Source organism: Panthera onca, chromosome D1 (assembly GCF_046562875.1).
Source record: "Panthera onca isolate mPanOnc1 chromosome D1, mPanOnc1 haplotype 2, whole genome shotgun sequence".
NCBI classification, from domain to species: domain Eukaryota; kingdom Metazoa; phylum Chordata; class Mammalia; order Carnivora; family Felidae; genus Panthera; species Panthera onca.
The window spans coordinates 99341323-99361635 of NC_138348.1; the positions used below are offsets into that span (position 1 = coordinate 99341323).

Consider the following 20313-nt stretch of genomic DNA (forward strand, 5'->3'; position numbering starts at 1 on the left):
GGGGGAGTGGAGTCTTTGGTGAGGAATTTAGAGTCAGGAGTCCCTCAGACTGAAGTGACTGCAGGCCAGTTTTGGCCCTGGGGCAGTGTGGGAGTGAATGGGTTGGAGTGAATGGGTTGGAGTGAATGGGTTGGAATGAATGTGGCTCAAGGATTTAACCCGGCAGCTGTTGGCCTGGCTGGTATCAGGATGGCTGGTGGCTCTTTCCTGGGCCTCACCAGAGGCATCCTTGGTGGAGTTTGGGCATCTGTCTGTCTTTTTCAAAAGTGGAGCTTGTTGGTTTGCCAAAAGTAGACGGCCGCTGAGTTAACTCTTGGTCGGAAGGGGGAGGTCCCTATACGTTTGGTACCATTGTAAGATTTAATGAGGTTTGTTTCAAAGATCCTTTGGTTCTGGGCTCCCGTCTCTAGCCTGGGCTCTGCTCAAGCCTCCTTTCTCCGACTGCTGAGGCCCTTCCTCGTTCTCTGTACCCCATCCTTCCCGCTTAGCCCTTCAGGGCGTGGAGTTCTGGTCCAGTCTCAAGTGCGGCTGCATTTTTGAAGGATTCCCCTGACTCTCCATACATCAGGACCCTCTCATTACACGCCCATTATTGCCTCTTTCTCTTTTACCAACTGTTCTTGGGTGTCTACTCGGAGGCCTGTAGCCTCATTTTCGTTCTTGTGCAGCATGGCTAAGAGTCGTTAAATGTTTCCTTCTCACCTGTTAGCTCTAAATAAGGAGGATGTCAATACTTTGCAATACGTGCATCCTGTCCAAGACCTATCAGAGAAGTGACACGTATTGCCATGACAAGTAGAGTGAACGGAGAGACTCTTTCATATCCTAAGAATTCACGGAGGGGAAGTGATCTCATTTCTGGGCTATTAAGTAACATGCTCTCCTGGGCTAAGGAGAGCCCACTTTCCACTTCCTCAAATATTATCTGCAGAGGATGAGGACCTTCGGGGTACAGAGTTAGGTGGACGGATGGTGATTTTAACATCTGACGTTCTGGGTCAAAGAGAATAAATTAGGGTAAGAGCTGGAGGGTGGGATGTGCAGTTACCCACACGCTCCTGCGGAGGGCGCTGGGGTCGGGGAAGTGGGGGCACGCCCCCTCCAGAGTTCCACGTGCCCGAACTGGAAGTTGATTCCTTCAAAGTTTGGTTTCCATTCTGGGTAGAACAACTGTAATTGAGGAGGGGGAAGAGGAAGCCTCCTTCTGTCTCTCAGCCCGACCTCCCCACAAATGTCTCATTTATACACAGGCCTGAAGTCAAGGTTGAGAGTGGAAATCCACAGCTGTCAAATACTAATTTTGCCTAAAACTATAACGGCCCCGTGGGGACCATCGGAAGAGCTGCCTGCTCCCTCATGCCCTCCTCCTGCGGGCGGTTCTCTATTCAATCCAGGAGCATGAAGGCAAATGGAAGAGGGAATGGGCTTCGAGCTCAAACAAGCCTGGTTCAACCCTGGCTCTGCCTTTTGTTCTTTCTTCGATATGGCAATTGGTTGACTCAGGATTTTGAGGCTGTTTCCCGATACATAAAATGGAGACCCAGAGGGTTTTTTGTGGCGACTAGATGAGGTGGTTTAGGTGCCAGTGCCTGGCGTGGGCCCTCCATCCCCTTCCAATGAGTTCCTCCTCGGCTGGATTGTCTTCTAATGATTCCGTCCCCATCTCTCGTTACCTTTTATTTCTGTGGGCAGGAAGTGCTTGAACCCCGCACACCCCGAACCCCTCTATCCCACCCAAAGGAAGAGAGGGCTCCGAAGCTGAGCTGAGGGGAGGATTTTGCACAGCTCCCAGGGGGCACGTTTGGACGGTGGGAGAGCTGCTGGAAACACGCAAGCTGGATCTCCTTGTTGTAGACCTTTTAGCAAGCAGTTTTGTTACTTGAATTTGTACTATTTTAAGTCCCTAGAACACCAGATGCTCTCATGTTCAAAGGCTTCCAGAAGTACGCAGGCTTTTGCCAACAGAAATTGGCCTTGAAGGAGTAGAGCGGGTGGGGCCACCCATGAATAATAGAGAAGCTAGCAGCCTCAGAGCTTGGCTACCGGAACTGAAAACACTTCAGCCTGTCCACTGGGAACCTGGAGAGTACCTCCCGGAAAGGGCTGCAGCTTCCGCCAGCCCTTTTGTCTTCGTTCCCCTTGCCACCCACTTTTTCTCCTTTTGGCCAGTCAATATGGTTACATGTCTACACTGGCAGTTTGTTTGATAAAATACTAGCGCTATGCGTGTGTGTGTGTGTGTGTGTGTGTGTGTGTGTGTGTGTGTGTTTGGGAGGGGTCTCGCTGCCCCTGACTTAGTTACTCAGAGCCAAAGAACCCTAGGTTGCAAGTTTTGTCCCCACACAGACCAGTTATCCTCTTACTAAGCATAAACACAGTTTCTAAGCACTACTGACCTTTGGTCTTAGCCAGCTGGTTTGCAAATGTGGTCTGTTCTTCCTCAAGGGAGATGAGGCAGTCCATCGCCACTTCTGTAAAACTCAACTCCCAAATGTACCTTCTTTATCAAAAAATAAGGGAACTCAGAGTTTTCTCAGAGAGCAGAGACCTTTCCTATTTTGTAGATGGTGCAAACAACAGAGATTTGCCTCTCTCAGGACTTTCAGATCATGTGTTCATGGCCTCCTGAGTTTGGGTGCCATTTTGTCCACCCATCCATGCCTCTCATTTTCTTTTCATGACGGAACCCTCTGCTCCACATACCTTTGTCTTTCTTGCTTCTGAGCCTTTGCTCTGGGTGTTTCCCTGCCTGGAACTCCCTTTCCCTTTCTGCCTGCCCAAATCAACGTTCTTTCAAGGCCCTGCTTCAGTCCTGCCTGAGTGGATTATTTCTGCCATCTTCCCGGATGTCTCTACACTTACCAGATTTTATCTCCTCATGTTCTCTGTTTGTTTTACGAGTGTGAGGCTTTATTTTCTCCAAGAGATCTTAAGCTTTTAGAGATCCTGCTTTGTGTGTCTTTTCTTTACATCTCTCCTGCGACCACGTGGGTCCATCCCTTGTTAAATAGGATTCGTGGAAATGGCGTGGAACAGCATGTACCGGGAGGCCTCCAGTTCGGGTCCTACCATGCCTTGGCCGCATAAGTTCTGGCTGACGGAGTTTCTGCCCTCTCCCCAGATGTAGACATTTATTCTCATGTGCTCAGGGACCAGTAGAGGCTTAGCTCAAACTCCAAATAAGACCCAGTCCCTGTCCTTAAAGAGCTGTAGTTTAGTTGGGGGGGTAAGATGTGTAAACAAAAGGTGACAATATTTTCTGACACCCAGGCAATACCAGGCGTGCCTTTGTTCCTGTGCCCCCTGGAGAGGGACGCTTACACCTTTGTCTCCCTATCTAGAACGTGAGCTCTCCGAGGGTGAGCTGTATCTCATTCACGTCGGAGTCTCTAGCTTCTAGTCCTAGTACGTGGGGGACACGGAATAGATATTTGGGTCTGCTGAGCGAGAGAACTGATACACAAACGAGGGAATGTACCCCGCGTCACAGGCGTCTACGTCTCTACGTCTCTACGTCTCTGCGTAGAGAGACGAGGTACGAAGAAGACAAAGAGCGGGTGAGTTGGTAGCCGCTTTTTGAAGAAAGACTAGGAGGCTGCTGAACAGACCAGAGAGGAAGGGCCTTCCGGGAAGAGGAGACAGCGAAGGCAAGGACACCAAGGTGTGAAGTCCTGGGTCAGAGAAACCACCTGGTGTGCAATGGCTGCAGAAGGGCACGGGGCGGAGAAGAGAGGTGAGTAACGATGAGTCCCTTCCTTGGTGGTTTCTCATCGGGCAGCTGGGTGCTCTGCAGATCCTGAGACCAACATTTCCTCCTAAGCTTGTCCCTGCTTACCAATCCCTTCTCCCCAACCCCCGAACCTGGCTTCTCACCGCCCATGGCTCACGGGATGCCAACCTTTTAATACGAGTTGAAGTCAGGACTTTAATGTGCTCAAGAATCACCCGGAGATCTTATTAAAAATGCAGATTGTGGTTTCTTAGGTGTGAGGTGCGGCCTGGGAGTCTGCATTTCTAAGGAGCTCCCATGTGATGCTGAGGGTGCCGGTCCAAGGACCAACCACACTTCGAGAAGTCAGGCTTTCAGGCGAACTACCTAGGGAGGCTCTCGGTAGCCTCAGTGAGGCATTCCAAGGGCGAAAGGAAACCACCTTCCTTTGGGTTATTTAGAACACGGCTTCTCCCAGCAGGGTGGGTGATGGGGTGTTGTCCAGTAAAAAGTTAGGGGTAAATGGCACCGGGTAGAAATGCCAAAAGCAGGGCTTCACTCCTCAAATAGCCCGTCTTTGATACTGGTGTCTACACTCTGCAAAATACCTCTTTGAGTTTCAGCTTCCCAGCCTTTCACTGGCTCCTGGGGAAGCTTTACGCTTTTGGCGCAAATGGGCCTTGGGAGGCCCGAGTGAGCCATGAACGGTTGCCAGGCCTGTCTCCTCCCGCGGGACCCTGCCACAGGCCACCGCCCCCCTGATCTCGTTTGACCCTGAGTCCTGGAGGACTGAGTCGCTCAAAGGCCGTCCTGTTATAAATCACGCACCTGGTTTCTCTTAGCCACATTTTGGAGAGAAGCAGAGACACGCGTCTTATCTTATGTCCCCAGCCAGGATAGAAGTTTCTGGTCCCTGCGTGAGACCCAATGAGCGGAGTAAGCTGCTTCCCTGAGCCTCACGGGCTCCCTCGACTGCATTAAGGAAAAGGAGGAGGCCGGCTACGTCAAACCAAAACTCTCTGGCTGACATGTGCCTGCGGCAGCACGGGTGGCTGAGTGGCTGTTCCGCAGACACAGACCGGGACCGGCAGAGTGGAGGCCCCGGGCTGGTGGCGAGGTCTCTCCCTCCTCTCCCTCCCTGCACACCTAGGAGCCCGGCCGCTGCAGCAAGGAGGCCTGGGGCCAGAGGGCAGCAGGGATGGGGACTGGCCGTGGCCACTGGAGGACAGTTTTCCCTAGGCGACCTCTCCTCTCTCTCTACCCCTCTGCCTTCAGCGACTGGCACCCAACCCTGGCCACCTGGCCTCTCCCAGCCTAGCGGCTGCGGCTAGATTTTCCTGCCAAGCGCTGCTCCCAGCTCCCATTCGGTTCCTCCACACCCTGCTTGGGGCACCTTCCTCTTGCATCCTATGCAAAGGTTCCTTGCTACGTCCCTTCCGGTCTTCGGTCTTCTCTTTCCCACGTCTCTGAACAACCCGAGAGAAGGACTTGCATCTCCACGGTGGGCCATGTAGAGTACCGGGAGAACCCAGTGTTTCACACAGGCCTCAGCTTGCGTCCTGCCTCTGCCTCTGCCCTTGACGACCATACGTAAACTGGGGTGGGTTCGGTTCTGTCCGCCTCAGCGACGGGGCCTGGGACAGGTGGCAGTCCAGAGCTGATGGCCAAGAAAGAATTCTCGAGACGTCTTCGGTGCCAGAAAAGGTGACTCCATTAAAGCACGGGGACGGGACCCTGGGCAGAAAGAGCTGTCCCGGGACCGTGAGGAGAGACTGATTATAGACTTGGGAGCCAGGGGAGGCAAAGGCAAGGGAGAGTTTCCAAAGTTTATATACCAAAGAAGACTCACAGGAGAGCGGAGGCCTAGCTATTGTCAAGCTCAGGTCGTTTTTGCCTCTAGCCAAGCATGAACCTTAAGACAGAAGGGAGTTCCTGGAGGCATGTTCTACTCCGCCTGCCTCGAGTATTTATCAACGGGCTGCAGGTTATAAGGGAATTTAATTTTTTTAATGTATTTATTCTGAGAGACAGAGCGCTAGCAGGGGAGGGGCAGAGAGAGAGGGAGAGAGAGAATCCCGAGCAGGCTCCGTGCTGTCAGTGTGCAGCCCTGTGTGGGGCTGGATCCCGTGAACTGTGAGATCATGATCAAAATCAAGAGTCGGATGCTCCACCGACTGAGCCACCCCGGCACCCCCAGGACATTTAATTTTATCTGCCATTTCCTTCTGCCTCTGTTTCCCACATCATCAGTTTCCTAATTTACAGTGAAAAAAAGAGAAGAAGAAATCACCTGGCCCAGAGTTACAGTTCAGTTTGAGATGTCACATGTAAAGTTCTTGGCACAGAATTAGTGCATAAGGATTTTATTATTTTTTTATTTAATTTATTTTTTTTTAACGTTTATTTATTTTTGAGACAGAGAGAGACAGAGCATGAACGGGGGAGGGGCAGAGAGAGGGAGACACAGAATCTGAAACGGGCTCCAGGCTCTGAGCTGTCAGCACAGAGCCCGATGCGGGGCTCGAAACCACAGACAGTGAGATCGTGACCTGAGCCGAAGTCGGACGCTTAACCGACTGAGCCACCCAGGCGCCCCAGTGCAAAAGGATTTTAATTGCTTCCTCTTGCCCATGGCCCAATGGCCCATCACAAGTGTGAGGGACTGCCACACAGGAGTCTTTGTTTTACTTAAACGTCTCCCCAGAAGAGCTGGGGCCACCTGCTGCGTTCAGGGCCATCTTGGGACTTCACCCCAAGTTCTCCTCCTTGTTGATTTTTGCCTTCCTTTTCCAAAAGTTTTGAAACATACACATCAGAAGAGAGACCTGTACAATGAGCCCTTTGCAACGGTCGCCGGTTTCAATAATCAACAGCGATGTCCTGTCTTGTGTCACCTCCCCCATTTTTTCCCCCCCTGGTATATCTTAAAGCAAATTCCAGTCACCGTATCATTTCACCTATAAACACTCCAGTATGTATAACAGATAAAGATGTGCAAGAACAAAACCACAATATTGTTACCACGTTCAACAAAATTAAGAATTATTATTATTTAAAAAAATTTTTTTAATGTTTATTTATTCTTAAGACAGAGACAGAGCGTGAACAGGGGAGGGGCAGAGAGAGAGGGAGACACAGAACCCGAAACAGGCTCCAGGCTCTGAGCTGTCAGCACAGAGCCCCAAGCGGGGCTCAAACCCACGAACCTTGAGATCATGACCTGAGCCGAAGTCGGACACCCAACCGACTGAGCCACGCAGGAGCTCCAAGAATTATTATTAATATAATTTAATACCCAGTCCATATTTATTTTTTCCCAATTGTCTCAAAAAATGTCTTTTCACTGTTGATTTGATCGGATATCAGGATTCCCAAAGGTTCGTATTACATTGGATTGTAAAGTCTCAGGTGGTTTTGCATCAGCCTGTTTTGACATGTTCTGTTTTCAGTGGAAATGGTAGAAAAATGAGGAAGCCCTTACTTCCTGAAAGTCTCTCCAACTCACTTCCCTGAACCCTTTCCAAATAACACAAAACAAACATGTCCTTTTTTGGGTGTCTTTAAATGACAAAAAGAGTTCCCCACTTTACAGCAGTTTTGAAATGAATGAGCTCCTCTAACAGCTTTCAAAACCCAACAATCATTCAGGAGGAGAAGAAGAAGAAGAAGAAAAGCAGGATTTGCTTTAGTTCTTGTTTTTGAGGGGAAAAATTCCTGGGAACTTTGTCCTTTTCAGAAAGACTTTTTTTATGCCCTCCCACCTGCTTTTCAAAATCCACCAACCACAAAATTTACTCCATCCCCCTTTTTTCTCTCTCCCTTACACACTCCCTCTCTCTTTTTAGCAGCAACATATAAGCCGGCCATATTAGAGAGATGGAAATAAAGCTTCCTTAATGTTGTATGTGTCTTTGAAGTACATCTGTGCATTTTTTTTTAGCATCTAACCATTCCTCCCTTGTAGCCCTCGGCCCCTCAAACCACCCTCTCCCATATCCCACCCGACTAACATCTCAGTCTCTGAAAATGCACAGAGATGCCTGGCTACCTCGCCCTGCCTTCAGTCTCACGGGGCTCAGTCTCTTTTTCTCTTTGGGTAAGTTAGACGACACATTTGCATGCTCCTGAGGGTCCAGAAGTGTAGCCGCAGCTGGAAGAGGGTGGGGGCTGGGGGGCAGAAAAGAAGACATTGCTTGAGTTTCCCTTCTTGTCCTTGGGAAGGGAGGTACCGGGGGACCGGGGGAGACATTGCTGAGGACTGCATAACGCGGGTATGACTTGGCCACAGAAATGTTGGGTCGGGGGATCTGAGTGTTCCTTGGGGGTGACAGTTATCACAGGGGGTGGTTTTTCTTTGGATTTCCCTAAAACGGACTTATGTGGGGGTGGGGGCAAAAGATAGGTTGATCTGCCAAGTCTCCTCGTGGATTTTTTTTCAGCTGCTGCAAATGTGGGGTCCTGGGCCTTAATGCTCCCTTAAGGGGCTTCTTTTGTGGACCTTGATCTTTGGAAGCTGGTGGATTTAGGATATTAGGAAAGAATGCTTGGGGGAGCCGGGGGTAGAAAGTTGAGTCTGGGTCTTGTTTCCTGGAAATCTGTACCATTGATTTGTTGAAATGTGTGGGGGTGCAGGTGGCAAGTTGGCTTGGGGTATGGTCTCTGTATTGGGAAGACACTTTCTGAAGCTGATGGTGGCCTCTGACTTGGGCCAGATGGAGTGGGGGAGGGGTCAGGTGAAGGACTCAGGAAAAAAAGAAAAAGAAGAAGAAGAAAAAAAAGGGACTCATGGGCTGAGTGTGGCTTCAAGACCAGCCCAGCCTTGGAGACTGCCATGTCAAGTGATCCAAATGTTAATTTCTTACTTGACCCCTCATGACTTCCTGGTGAGGAGGTGGGCTCCAAAGTGATTTGCAAGCCTGCTTTGTGGGTAGTTTCATTCTTGCTCCTAAACTTACTCATTGCTGGTGTAGCAGTTGGTCAAGTCCAAGGATTGTCAGTGGGGATATCCCCAATCGCAAAATCCCTCTTCTTCCCTCCCTCCCTCCCTCCCTCCTTCCCTCCCTCCCTCCTTCCCTCCCTCTCTGTTTCTCTGTTTCTTGGTTTGCTGTGTTGGATATTGGGCAAGAGTGCTAGACAGAGACAACACAGAGCCCCTGGCAGCTTGCATGATATGGCCTATTGGCTTTGCGGAGTTACTGGACATATTAGCAACAGAGCAGGAATGTTATGGAAGCTCAGGCAGTACAAAGAGGGCGAGCCTGGGAATCAGATCTGGGTTTAAAGCCATCTTGGCCATTTACTTCATGAGCATAGGCAAGTGACTAGACCCTCCTGAGCCTCAGTTCTTTCATGGGTAAACTGGAGAGGGCCTGGGTGTTTTGTGAGTCTGGCACAAAGCAGGTGCTCAATAATAGCTGAACTTTGTGAATGTTTTCAAGCACCCGCGCGCTGTGTGTCTTATTTAGTCTTCGCGATAATCGGTAATCATGCGAGGTAGACACTGTTATGATCCTCCTGTGACAGATGACGAAACAGGCACAGAGAAATTAACCAAATGACTGAAATTAAATAACTTGAAGTCACACGACTAGAATAAGACGAGCTGAGATTTGAACCTTTTGTCTGACTACGGGTACTTAGTTGTTGAGTTCTACTGCCCCCAATGTTCAAGAAGCGGTACTGCTATATTAACAATAATTGATCAAAGAATCTCCATCAAGTGCAGGCAAAAAGATGAGGAATTGGGTGGATGGCCTGTGTGTAAGGAGCCAGGGATGGAGGACAGGTGACTCCTTTTGGAGTTAAGGAGAGCTTCCTGCAGGCGGGGGCAGTCTTGTGAGAGTGAAGAAAGGAAGGCGGCTCTGGGACCAGGACCAGGGTGTGTCTTAGGGGAGGATGGGGTCTGGAGGGAAGAGGTCAGGGAGTGGGGGTTGTGAGGTCGTGGTGGGAGGAAGCTAGAGCCTTGGCGAACCTGGGTGGTAGAGAATGCAGGAATGGGGATCTTGAACTCAAACTTGACTGATGCTAAGATGGGGTATGCTCTGGCATTCCCAGGCTAAGGGGTTCAGGCGGAAGATGGAACTTTGGCGGTTGTAATGGCATCGGTCTCCAAGATGGGGGAACAAATGACAAGGGAGGGGCCGCATCAGGGGCAGGGTTTGTGAGAATGACTATACAGCTGGTCACGGGGAAGGGGACCAGCTGGGCAACCTGCTGAACACACAACAGAAACAGGTGGGACTAGTTTTTAGCTAGACGCAATCCACGTGACTGGACTTCCCAGAGTTTTTCTTAAGACCATTGGCTCCGCAGCCCCAGCCCGGTTACCAAAGTCTGGGTTATGTTAGGCAAGGCCTAGAAAGTGGAGTCTGGTCCTCAGTCACGCCCGCTGCACTTTGCTGCTGGGGGCAGGGATCCAGACACAGAGGGGAGAGTGCCTTTCCTTCCTTCTGCAGACTTTTACGGAGTGCCCATCTGTGTGTCACACACTGTTCTGGGTCCAGGGATACCAAGATGACTAAGAATCAGCCCTGGAGCCTCCTGAGAGACACAGGCACATAAACAATAACAACGCCACATCATAGGTGCTGTCATAATCATAACAATCATAACAACGACAGCAATAACAGCAGCTAAACTTTGTCAAGCGCTGACTACGTCCCAGGCAGCTGTGAGCTTTACATGTTAGCAAGCCACTTACTCCTCACGGCAGCCCTAGGAGCTAGGTTCTATTATTGCCCCCCCTTTTAACAGATGAGAAAACTGAGGTCTGGAAGGTTAACTACCTCGCCTGAGATCAGACCACTTGGCCACTATGCCGTTCTGCCTCCCGGTCATGTACAAGTGGAAGCGGTAGGGACGGGGGCCGCTGCCGCGGAGGTATGCCTTATAAGCCGGGAAGTGTAGGCTATGCAAGGGGTGTAGAAGGGTGAATGAGTTTCCCGAACGGAATTAAAAACGAATGTAAGAGGCCTGGAGGGGTGAGAGAAGGTGGAGTCGCTGGGAAAAGTAAGAAGTCAGGGGTCACTGAAGTGGAGGAAGCATGGAATCAGGAGCTGGTGGGAGAGGAGGCCAGGACCTAGGTTGGCCCCAGATGGCAGAGGGCTTGGAAGCTGTGCCCAGGAGCCTGCACGTGATCCCGAAAGCAACAGGGAGCCAGCGGAGGGGTGATGAGGACAGCTTGCTCATGCTGCACGGGGGCGGGGGTGGGGGGGTGGCTTAGACTGGGCTTGGAGGGGGAGATCCTGGCACGGGGAGGGGGGAGGGTCTGAATGCAGGAGGCAGGATCTGGGTGCCACGCTCTCCTGGGATGCAGGGGCTGCCCCGGGAGACAGTGTGCTCAGAAGGTTGGGGGGACACATTCTCTACTTAGACACATTCTCTCTCTTTTAAGCAAGAAGAAAATAAACCTACCTCATAGGGGGCTGTAGGGTTGGAAAGAGGAGTGGGAGAATTCACTTCTGTCTTTGCAGGAGACAGGGCTCAGCCGGAGGTGAGCAAATTTTTGTGATCTCTGAGAGATGGTTCAGTTAGAACAGTCGATAACAGGGGGCCTGGGGTGCCCAGATGCGCCCTGGAGAAAATGGGGAGGGCTGGGCACCGGTGATGTTTTGGAACTAAGACCAGAAGCCACATCCTTACCGTACCCCTGTTGATCCCCATTTCCTTTCTGTGAGTTGGTAATCACGAGACCCAGACCTGGTCCCAAGTGGGGCAACCAGGAGGACTGGGCTTCCTTGTATGGAGGTTCCTTTAAATAGGCCCATTCTCCTCTGGCCAGCCTGCCCCGAGCTGGGGGCTGGCAGTTTGGGGCGGGGTCTGCCATGGAGACGGCAGGAGGCCTGGTCCCTGGCTTTGTCACACCCTCACCCAGCCCCAACCCCTCACCCCTGTCTGGAACCTTGGCAGCCTGGGTTCAAATTGAGCTTTGCCACTTACTAGCTATACACTTGGGCTATTCACGTACCTTCTCTCTGCTCAATTGCATATTCTGGAAAGTGGGGTGGTATTAGGGTTATTGTATGTATCTAATGAGGCCTGCGTGCATCTTATGAGGAATGCATAAAACAGCATCTGGCCTGCGGTAAATAAGCACTTTGTTATTGTGAAATCCTTTCTGTGGCCCTAGTTGTGGACTCGGCTACTTTCTGGAAGCAGCAGAATTTATCAGGATTTTGCTCACAGCTCTGACCTTGTTGCACGATGGCTCCCTCGTCTCTAATGGGAGCCTGGATCTGTGAAAGGCCTAAAGCCCCGGTGGGGACTCAGGCTGAGGTGGGCTCCTTGGAGTCAGGAACCACCTTCTGGCCCCGGCTTGTTCCTGGCTTTCACTAATTTGGTGATCCCATCCCTCTCTGCTGTTGGGATTTGCTAGATTTCTCTGACCACTAGAGGGCACGCGTGTTCCTCCCGGCGCCTGCTGCAGGGGTGCGGGAGAGGGACCCTGCATTGCACCTCTGCTCCCCTCCTGCCAGCCAGAAAAGGCCTCCCCACAGCTCTGTCCTTCCATGCGGCAGGGTGCTGGCTCCTTCCTCATGGAGGGAGCTTCCCTGTGGCGTTCAAGTTCTAATCTGAGTGATGTGGGCTGGCGTGGGAAAGGGGCCAGGGATAGGTCAGCCCGATTCACAGCACCTGGTTTCTGGGGCCACCTGGAGGCTCTTTTGGGGGTAGGGGGCCCTGGGAAGGTAGCAGAACTTGGAAGGGGCTAGAGAAGCAGGGCCGTCCTCGGATAAGAGGTAAGCTCAGGACAAGGCCCTGCCAGGTTCCTTCCCTGCAGATCTCTCTGCCTCTGCAGAGCGGGGGCGGCAATGGCATTTTCTGCACACCTCCTCCTTGCCCGGTGCTGTGCTAGGTGCTTTCATAATGGTGATGAAAGCGGGGATGGGGGAACTGGGCTTTGTTCTTCTCAGCCGGCCCACCCTGCGTCCCCAGCTCGTATTCCCCTGGTGAGTATTCAGCCCACACCCCGGAGCCTTGGCCTTGCAGGGGGCTCCGCACCCCTAATCCCTCCACCGAAGGCTCAGTCGTGACCTCTATGGCCAGCATTTTATTGCATTTCCTGCTCGTCAGCGTCCCGCCCACGAGCCCCGGCCATTGCATCCTAAGGGATGGGCTGAACAGAAGGCTTCCAGGCTGCGGTGCGGCTGCTGGTGTGGTGGGGCCCGGCAGGTCTGTGCTATACAGCAGCGTGAAAAACAAGGGCCCTGCAGGGCCTCCGCTGCCGGGCCTGGGCTGTGTGCCAGACCTGGGGGAACTCCAAGGGGCTGCCCTCTGCCGGGAGGAGACTGTCCTGGAAGGCCTTCCTGTTTAGGGGGCAGAATTTGAGAATGTAGGATGACAGACTGTCCATCAATGCATTTACATGCAATTTACATTGCATAATTTGAAAAATTACCGTGGCAACCCCAGGAGGTGGGTGTGGCCAGCCGTGTCTTGCAGAGCCGGGGACCGAGGCTTGGAAGGTGAAGGGGCTTGTCCACATTCTGCGAGCCGACTACAGGCAGCATGGGACCCCGTGTCTCACGGGGTCTCCTGGTCTATGCTACTCCTGTATCAGCAGCCGCCTAGCCACCCCTCTGCCCACGACTCCCTGCCCCCAGGCCCCTGGTGGCTTTGTATCTCACCCAAAGAAAATCCTAACTCTGAGTTCTGGCCCCCAAGGTTAAAGTTACATTATTATTTTTTTCTTTGTTAATGTCTGTTGCCTTCCCTAGGACACAAGCTTCATGTCGCAGCAGTGACGCTGCCTGTCACAGCAATGTCCCCTAGGGCCTAGGCTAAGTGCAGGGGCGGGCATGGTGGGTGGCTTATAAATATCAGGTAAATGAGTGAATGAATGGCTGATGCTGAACGTCACTGTTTATCCCCTCTAAAGAAGAGGAATCTTTGGGGATGACATTTTGACGATATTGGTGGAAAATCCAAGCCTTAAGGTCAGGACTAGGGTGAGGTGCCCGCGGTGTATGGTTTAAGGAGGCCTTTGCCAGATCCCGAGGGGGGGCGCCCCCTTAAATTTTGTGTCCCAGGCTTTCTGCCCTCTGAGGGTCCCTGCAGCTTCGGCTGGAAGGGCCTGGGTTCGCTCACCTCCCCCTAGACTCTGCTCTGCTTAGGATGTCTCAGTGGGACAGAACTTTCTCAGCCCCAGCACCCAGCTCCTCTGGACCAGGTCTGGTGCTGCTTATCAGATGTGACAGAAACCTGCTGTTCCCACCCGGCCACCCCCTCAGCCTGTATCAGCTCCCTGCTGTGGCGTTTCCAGGCTTGACATCTCCCAAAGGGACTCCTGTCCTTGGAGACCCATCAGTTGGTCCCTTGGAATCGTACCTACTTTTCTGGGATGGCTCTAGCCTTCCGCTGCTTGTCTGCCTTCTTTCCTGTTTGCTAGGGGCCGGTGGGGGGTGGGGAGGATAAGCGGGGGTGGGGGTGGGGTGCGGGGGTTGGGCTGGAAACACTGCTTTCCTCCGACCTTGGGGTATAGAGAGCAAGGCCTTCTGAGTCTCCATCCATCCTCAAGGCTTTCCACCCCGTGGGGGACACTGGAGGGGCTTTGGCTCAGCAGAGACATCTGGAAGCCGTGGGGAAGGAGGTAAAAGCCGGGGTCGGCACAACGGAGCCCCTCGTCCGAGGTCTTCAGCTAGCAGGTGGCAGTGGTGGGACTAGGGCAGGACAGCCGGATGGAATGGCTGCATGACATGGTCCTGGGAAAGTCTTAGGGCCACTTGTCTGCCCCACCCTCAACAGACGGTTCGGTTTCTCTCCACCCCAGCCTTGCTCTACCCAAGGGCCACATCAGGTGCCCCTTATGAGCTTGGCCCACCTGACCCCACTCCCTAGTTTCAGCCAGAAGGGCCCCCACCCGCTGCCAGAGCTCTCTCCACGCCCACCTGGTGCAGAAGGCTTGCGCCCTGTCCCCAGCCCTGTCAGCCGGACTCCTTACCAGCTTGCGGCTTCATCCGCAGTGCCACCAGCGCGGAGCATGGAGATCACAGTACCTACCACCCTCAACGTCCTCAATGGCTCTGACGCCCGCCTGCCCTGCACCTTCAACTCCTGCTACACGGTGAACCACAAACAGTTTTCCCTGAACTGGACCTACCAGGAGTGCAGCAACTGCTCTGAGGAGATGGTGAGTCCTGGGAAGGAGGTGGGTGGGGGTGAAAGGGGAGGCAGGAGCCCTTGCGAGTGAAGCCCCCATTTCCCACCACCTGTCCCTGCACTGGATGAGGACCCTGGTATTCCCGGGGACGGGGTGGGTGCTGTCTGCTCCAGAGGGCTTTGGCAGAAGGCGTGTCGTGCCGCCCGCGGGGGCCCCGAGAGGGTGACAGAGACCTGGAGGTAACCGCCTCTCTTCCGGGAAGACAGGCGCACGGGGGTGGACCCCCACCCCCCGACTCTTCTCACACCTCCTCATGCATCCAGCTCCCCTCCTGCCCCTTGTCCTAGTTCCTCCAGTTCCGCATGAAGATCATCAACCTGAAGCTGGAGCGTTTCCGAGACCGCGTGGAGTTCTCGGGGAACCCCAGCAAGTACGATGTGTCGGTGACGCTGAGGAGCGTGCAGCTCGAGGACGAGGGCATCTACAACTGCTATATCATGAACCCACCCGACCGCCACCGGGGCCATGGCAAGATCTACCTGCAGGTCCTCATGGAAGGTGAGGGGCGAGGGGGCAGAGCGGGGAGCCCGATCCCAGCCGGCCGCCCTCGGGGCGCCCTTGGAGAGCCCGTGGCCCTCCTGGGGCTTGTGCCGGCTGGGAGGCCTCCGCTTTTCTTCCGCTGCTCCCTGGGGACCGGGGCCGCGTCTCGGAGAGTCCTTACCGCGACCTCGGTCGCGATCATCATCCGAAAATAGCGGCTTTTCGTGCGTGGGGCCCTTGCTATGTCTCCGTGAGAGGGCTGACCTCGACGTGGGCGCTATCCCAGGTCATCGTCAAAAATGCCTCAGTGGGGGAGGCATCGTTACTGTCCCCATTTTACAGACGAGGAAACAGGCTGAGAGCAGATCAGTCAGTTACCTAAGGTCACACCATAAACGGAGAGTGCAGTTGGGACTCAGGTTTGGGTCGATTCGATCTCAAAATCCGTGGTCTTAAATCCTGCGTTTTACTGTCATCCCCTGGGGTTTTTAGGTGCCCCAGGGATTTGGGGGCGGGCCCGTGGAGGTCAAGGGCCTGGGTTGATTTTGCTTTTGACCAACGTCCTTTCCATGGGGGGCGCCCAGTCAGGACCACCCCGCACATACTGTGGGGAGCAGGGGGCGGGGGGAGGCCCCCTTTTCCAGCCCCGGGGCTCAGTGGGTCCGTTTCTTGTCCTCCAGAGCCCCCTGAGCGGGACTCCACGGTGGCGGTGATCGTGGGCGCCTCCGTGGGCGGCTTTCTGGCGGTGGTCATCTTGGTGCTGATGGTAGTAAAGTGCGTGAGGAGGAAAAAAGAGCAGAAACTCAGCACGGATGACCTGAAGACAGAGGAGGAGGGCAAGACAGACGGAGAGGGCAATGCGGACGATGGCACCAAGTAACGCGGCGGCCCGGCTGCCCCTCCCTCGCGTCCTGTCTTCTTCCCCCTGCCCCGCACCGTGTGCCCTGCCTGCCCTCTCTTGGTGTGCTTCTCTTGAACCAGGCTCCCAGTGCCGACCCGGGGCCCCCCGAGCCCCTCACTTCGCGTCCCCCACCCCGCACCAAGAGTGACCCACCTCTCTTTCATTCAGGGGAAACCTGCCATGGGGTGTGGGACACGTGGGCCCTGGGGGAGGGGGAAGTGGGCTCCAGACTGCCGGTCCCGGAGGGGAGGCAGGAGGCCTGTGTGAGGGTCCTGGAAAGAGAGGCGGGGAGGGTGGGCAGTGGCGGAGGGGGAGGTCAGCTGTCCAGCCTGCCCGGTTTGTGGACTGGTCCGGTGGGGCCTCAGGGAGGATCGGCGGGTGGCAGAGGGGCTTTCCTGTGCTGCCTCGAGAAAGCCTGGGCGGTGGCATCGCCGTGCTCCCCGGCTGCTCCAGGCCGGGTGGCCCGGTCAGGCTGGGGTGCCGATGGGTCCTGTCACTTGGGTGGAGGCCACGTTGAAGGGAGGACCGTGCATTTCCTGGGCACTGAAGGCAAGCAGGGGCTGGGGGCAGGTGGAGACGAGCCTCGGCCCAGGAAACTCTGCTCTTACCCCCTCTCCGTCCATAGCTGCTACCAGGGAAGCCTCGGGGGTTTTCTGGCAGCTGCCAATCCCTCGGGAGTTTTGGTGGGCATTGCACAGAGAGTCACTGAGCTGGGTCACGGGCGGGTTGTAGCGTCCCAGGTGGCGGTCATGTCCCACCATAGTCGCCCACTAACAGGAGACAAATTTCAAAGCCGGCTAAGGTCTGAAGGGGCAGGGGCTCCATTGTGAAGTGGAGTTGGCCGCAGGCTGCCTTCTCCCACAGGCTGACCACCCTCACTCCTCCCAGGCCGGGAGCGGCCAAGGTGGGGGGCTAAGGAGGGGTGGGAGCCACGATGGGGGAGCCGATGTGCAGAGTGGGGGCTTCATTCAGGCCTTCCATTCAAACTTTCCCAGTTAGCAGGGTTTGGGCTGGCTTTTGGTAGAAAACAGGGAAGGAAACGCCCTGAGGGAAGTGTGAGGGGGCTCCTGGAGCCTCTGAGATCCTGTGGTCGCTCCCACCCTTCCTGCCCCAGGGCCTCCCTCTGTGGGGAAGAAAGTAGCGTTTATGGAGAGCCAACTTTCACTGCCATTATACTCACATCAGGAAGGGACTGATTATTTAAGCCTCAGGAGAGGGAGCGAGACAGAGAGAAGCTGCCGACGTGGACACTACCTTGGAAGACCCTCAGAGACCAACCAGGCAAGCCACTCACAACAAATGGGGAAACTGAGGTTCAAACTGGCAGAGACCGAGGGTCCCGCCGTCTCCTCCTCTGGCTCCTCAGTCTCCTGTTTGACCCAACAGAGCCATAGTTTTCTGGGTGGGAAGAGCCTCTGCGGGCTGGTCCACGAGGGAGGTGAGGTGAGGGAGACGGGCTGTCCAGGCCTGCTGCTGTCCCAGGGCAGCAGCTTCAGGCTGTGATTGAGGCCGGGTGGGGGGGTGGCGGGATGGAGGGGTGGAGTGGGAGGGCAGAGCTGCTGGCAAGGCCCCACTCCTGCCCCCCTCCCCCCCACCCCAGGCTGACCTTCTTCAGCACTTCCCAGCCTTTCCAGGAGCTCAGAGGCCACCGAGGCGCAGGAAGTCAGTGCCCAGGGCAGGAATGAGTCTGAGGAAAGGAGGCGAGGACAGGACTGGGACAGTCTCGGGGACCATCCTCTGCCTCTCCCCATCAGATAGCCGATTTGGGGCGAGAACGATATGGGAGGTTCCGTTTAATTCATTCCAGTTCAGCATCCGTTCATTGAGCATCTCCCGTGTGCCCGGCACTGTGCCGGGCCCCAGGGAGGCACGCGAAGCCATAGACGACTTGGGAACTGCAGGTCAGCCCCGTGGGGGCCAAGACTAGTTTTTTTGTTTTGTTTTGTTTTGTTTTTGGGGTTTTTTTGGTGCATCTCATTCCACCTGTGCAGCCACTGCTCCCAGGGCTGAAGTTGGAGAAGAAGGAAGAAAGTCCTGAATCCGGGCCCTGGGAAGGAAAGGAAGGATGGAAAGGGGGGAGAAGATACCGCAGGGAACAGGGTGGTAGACCAGGAAGAGTGGGCACGGCGTGGGGGACAGGCAGCCTGAGTCAGGTGAGTCCAGCTCAGTACCTAACTGCCAATCAACACACTGCCAATGGGGGTGGGCTAAGCCACCAGGATGCCTGGGGCAGGCGGACACAGCCCATCCTTGGAGCCAACCAGCGAAGAGGGGAGCGACGGGCGGTGGGCACCCCATGCCAGCTGAGACCAAGGTGGCGACGCACTTCTGCAGCTTGCAGATTTCACTTTTCGGCAACCCCTCAAGGGCTCTCCTCTCCCAGGACCAGTGAAAGTCTGTGCCGAGGATTGGAAAAGTGGGGCAGCTTTCTTTTTCCAGGACTCCTAACATTTAGGGGAGTTTTTGCACGATCCCCTAGGTTTCTTCTAAGAAGTCCTAGCTCTCCGTAAAGAAGCCCCAGACTTCCGGGTTCCTTCCTTGCAGTGCCCTGACCTAGTGGGGCCTCAGAGGCCCGAGCGGATGGAGGTGGGCCAGGAGCCACCTCTGCCCCAGGTGCCCACCCCCATGCGCCCTTTCTCCTGCAGCCGCTTAGAATCTCTTCCAGGGGCCTCCTCCAGCTGCCTCCCCCAGGGCGATGAGGTTGGGAACCAAATGGGGCTTCTGCGCGAGTAGAGGTGGGAAACCGGTGACATGTTTCCACGGCTGCTATCTCTCTCTCCTGCTTTCTAGTTTCTACCAGCAAGCTGGTCCTCTCCCTGCAAAGCCCACTTCTGGCTGCGTGTTTCCGTCACCGCGCTCTCGGCTGGGTCCAGTCTCCTGTTTTTCTCAACCGCCCCTGCCTCTCCTGTTGTCTTGGAACTCCTTGTCTGTCTCTTCCTCCTAATTAAGGGCCCCTGTAAAGAGCTGGGCTGGCCGACCCATGGGATTTAGCTTATAAGAACAAAGTACAATTTTTTCAGGACTGAAATGCCTTGAGGTGCCTTGAAACTGGCTTTGAAAATAGCTGTCCGCCCCTTCGCTGGGGACTAATCACAGTGATTCCCAATTTATAAAAAGGAAAAGCTGATTAATTGGATTCGTTAAGTCCCCTTGGGGAAGCGGGGCTGGGAAGTATTTACAAGGTCAGGTTAAGCAGATGGACAATTGAGAATACTGGCCAGGTCACCAAAGACAGTCCCAGGCCATGGGAATGGCGTGGTGCAGTTAGATGGAGGGATGAATCCAGAAATTTCCCTTGCTACTTGTCTTAAGGATAGACAGCCCGTGTCTCCTGCTGTGCCTCTTGCTGATGTCTTCCTTTATTGAAGCTTGCTGATGCATTTGTACATAGTCTATATATAGGTATAGATATATTATATATATACAAATATACAACATCTCACTGCGTCCACCCCACAAGTTATACTGGGTGTGGGGGGAGGGGAACAATCATTTCTCAATGTTTTGAGTTGATTCACCAAAGGCAAACTGCAGAATGTTCTTCTAGCTCTTTGTGCCCTTGGAGGAGAAAATTAGGCACTTTCTAGGTTTCACGTGCCACCGGGTGGTTGGAAGGGGTGGTGGGGAGAAAAACTTCAACGGTCCTCGGGGGCCCAGCTGCCGCGTTTCTTTTGCAGTTTGTCTCATTGCTTGGATCTATTGGCTACAATAAACAGATCGTCTCCCTGAACATCCCTGGAGTGTGGCTTTTTTGGGGGGCGCAGAGCGGGAGAGGCTTTGCCAGGATCCTGACAGGGCCCCCTGATGCTCCTTTCCTGGTAGCCCCACTGACATTGCCGGGTCCCCAGCAAGGACGAGGTCCTTCTGCTCTGCCCATGTTGACAAATGCCTTCTCTCTTTCCCCGTTTGCCTTGTCTCGGAAACCTGGGGGACTCCATCCAGCTTGAAAGCACCCTGAGGACAGGGTGGCTGAACACCCACTTCTTGGCGGTGGCGCCCGGTTATTTCTGGGATGCTGACAACCATTTAAGTCCCCACCACTGTTAACACTGATGTTATTTTTTCCGT

The 20313-nt window shown here is 54.2% G+C and overlaps 1 protein-coding gene across 3 annotated transcripts; it reads left to right on the top strand.

Moving 5' to 3' along the window:
• The first annotated feature begins 72 nt into the window (after positions 1 to 72).
• On the top strand, positions 73 to 19975 carry SCN2B (sodium voltage-gated channel beta subunit 2). 3 transcript variants are annotated; one of them, XM_081790365.1, is made up of 4 exons: positions 73 to 3733; positions 14668 to 14834; positions 15152 to 15362; positions 16025 to 19975. In XM_081790365.1, the coding sequence occupies exons 1-4, from the start codon at positions 3700 to 3702 to the stop codon at positions 16222 to 16224; spliced, it is 612 nt and encodes a 203-aa protein (XP_081646491.1). In that variant the 5' UTR covers positions 73 to 3699; the 3' UTR covers positions 16225 to 19975. The 3 variants fall into 3 exon arrangements, with proteins under 3 accessions (XP_081646491.1, XP_060460855.1, XP_060460856.1); XM_060604872.3 differs by lacking the exon at positions 73 to 3733 and adding an exon at positions 6826 to 7805; XM_060604873.3 differs by lacking the exon at positions 73 to 3733 and adding an exon at positions 7863 to 7980.
• Positions 19976 to 20313: the final 338 nt, after the last annotated feature.

Excerpts from the sequence above, each read along its gene's own strand:
- SCN2B (XM_060604872.3), top strand. The coding sequence starts at position 7,736 with ATGCACAGAGATGCCTGGCTACCTCGCCCTGCCTTCAGTCTCACGGGG. Across the intron at positions 7,806-14,667 it reads CAGTCTCTTTTTCTCTTTGG|TGCCACCAGCGCGGAGCATG; the intron begins GTAAGTTAGACG and ends CTTCATCCGCAG. Across the intron at positions 15,363-16,024 it reads CCTGCAGGTCCTCATGGAAG|AGCCCCCTGAGCGGGACTCC; the intron begins GTGAGGGGCGAG and ends CTTGTCCTCCAG.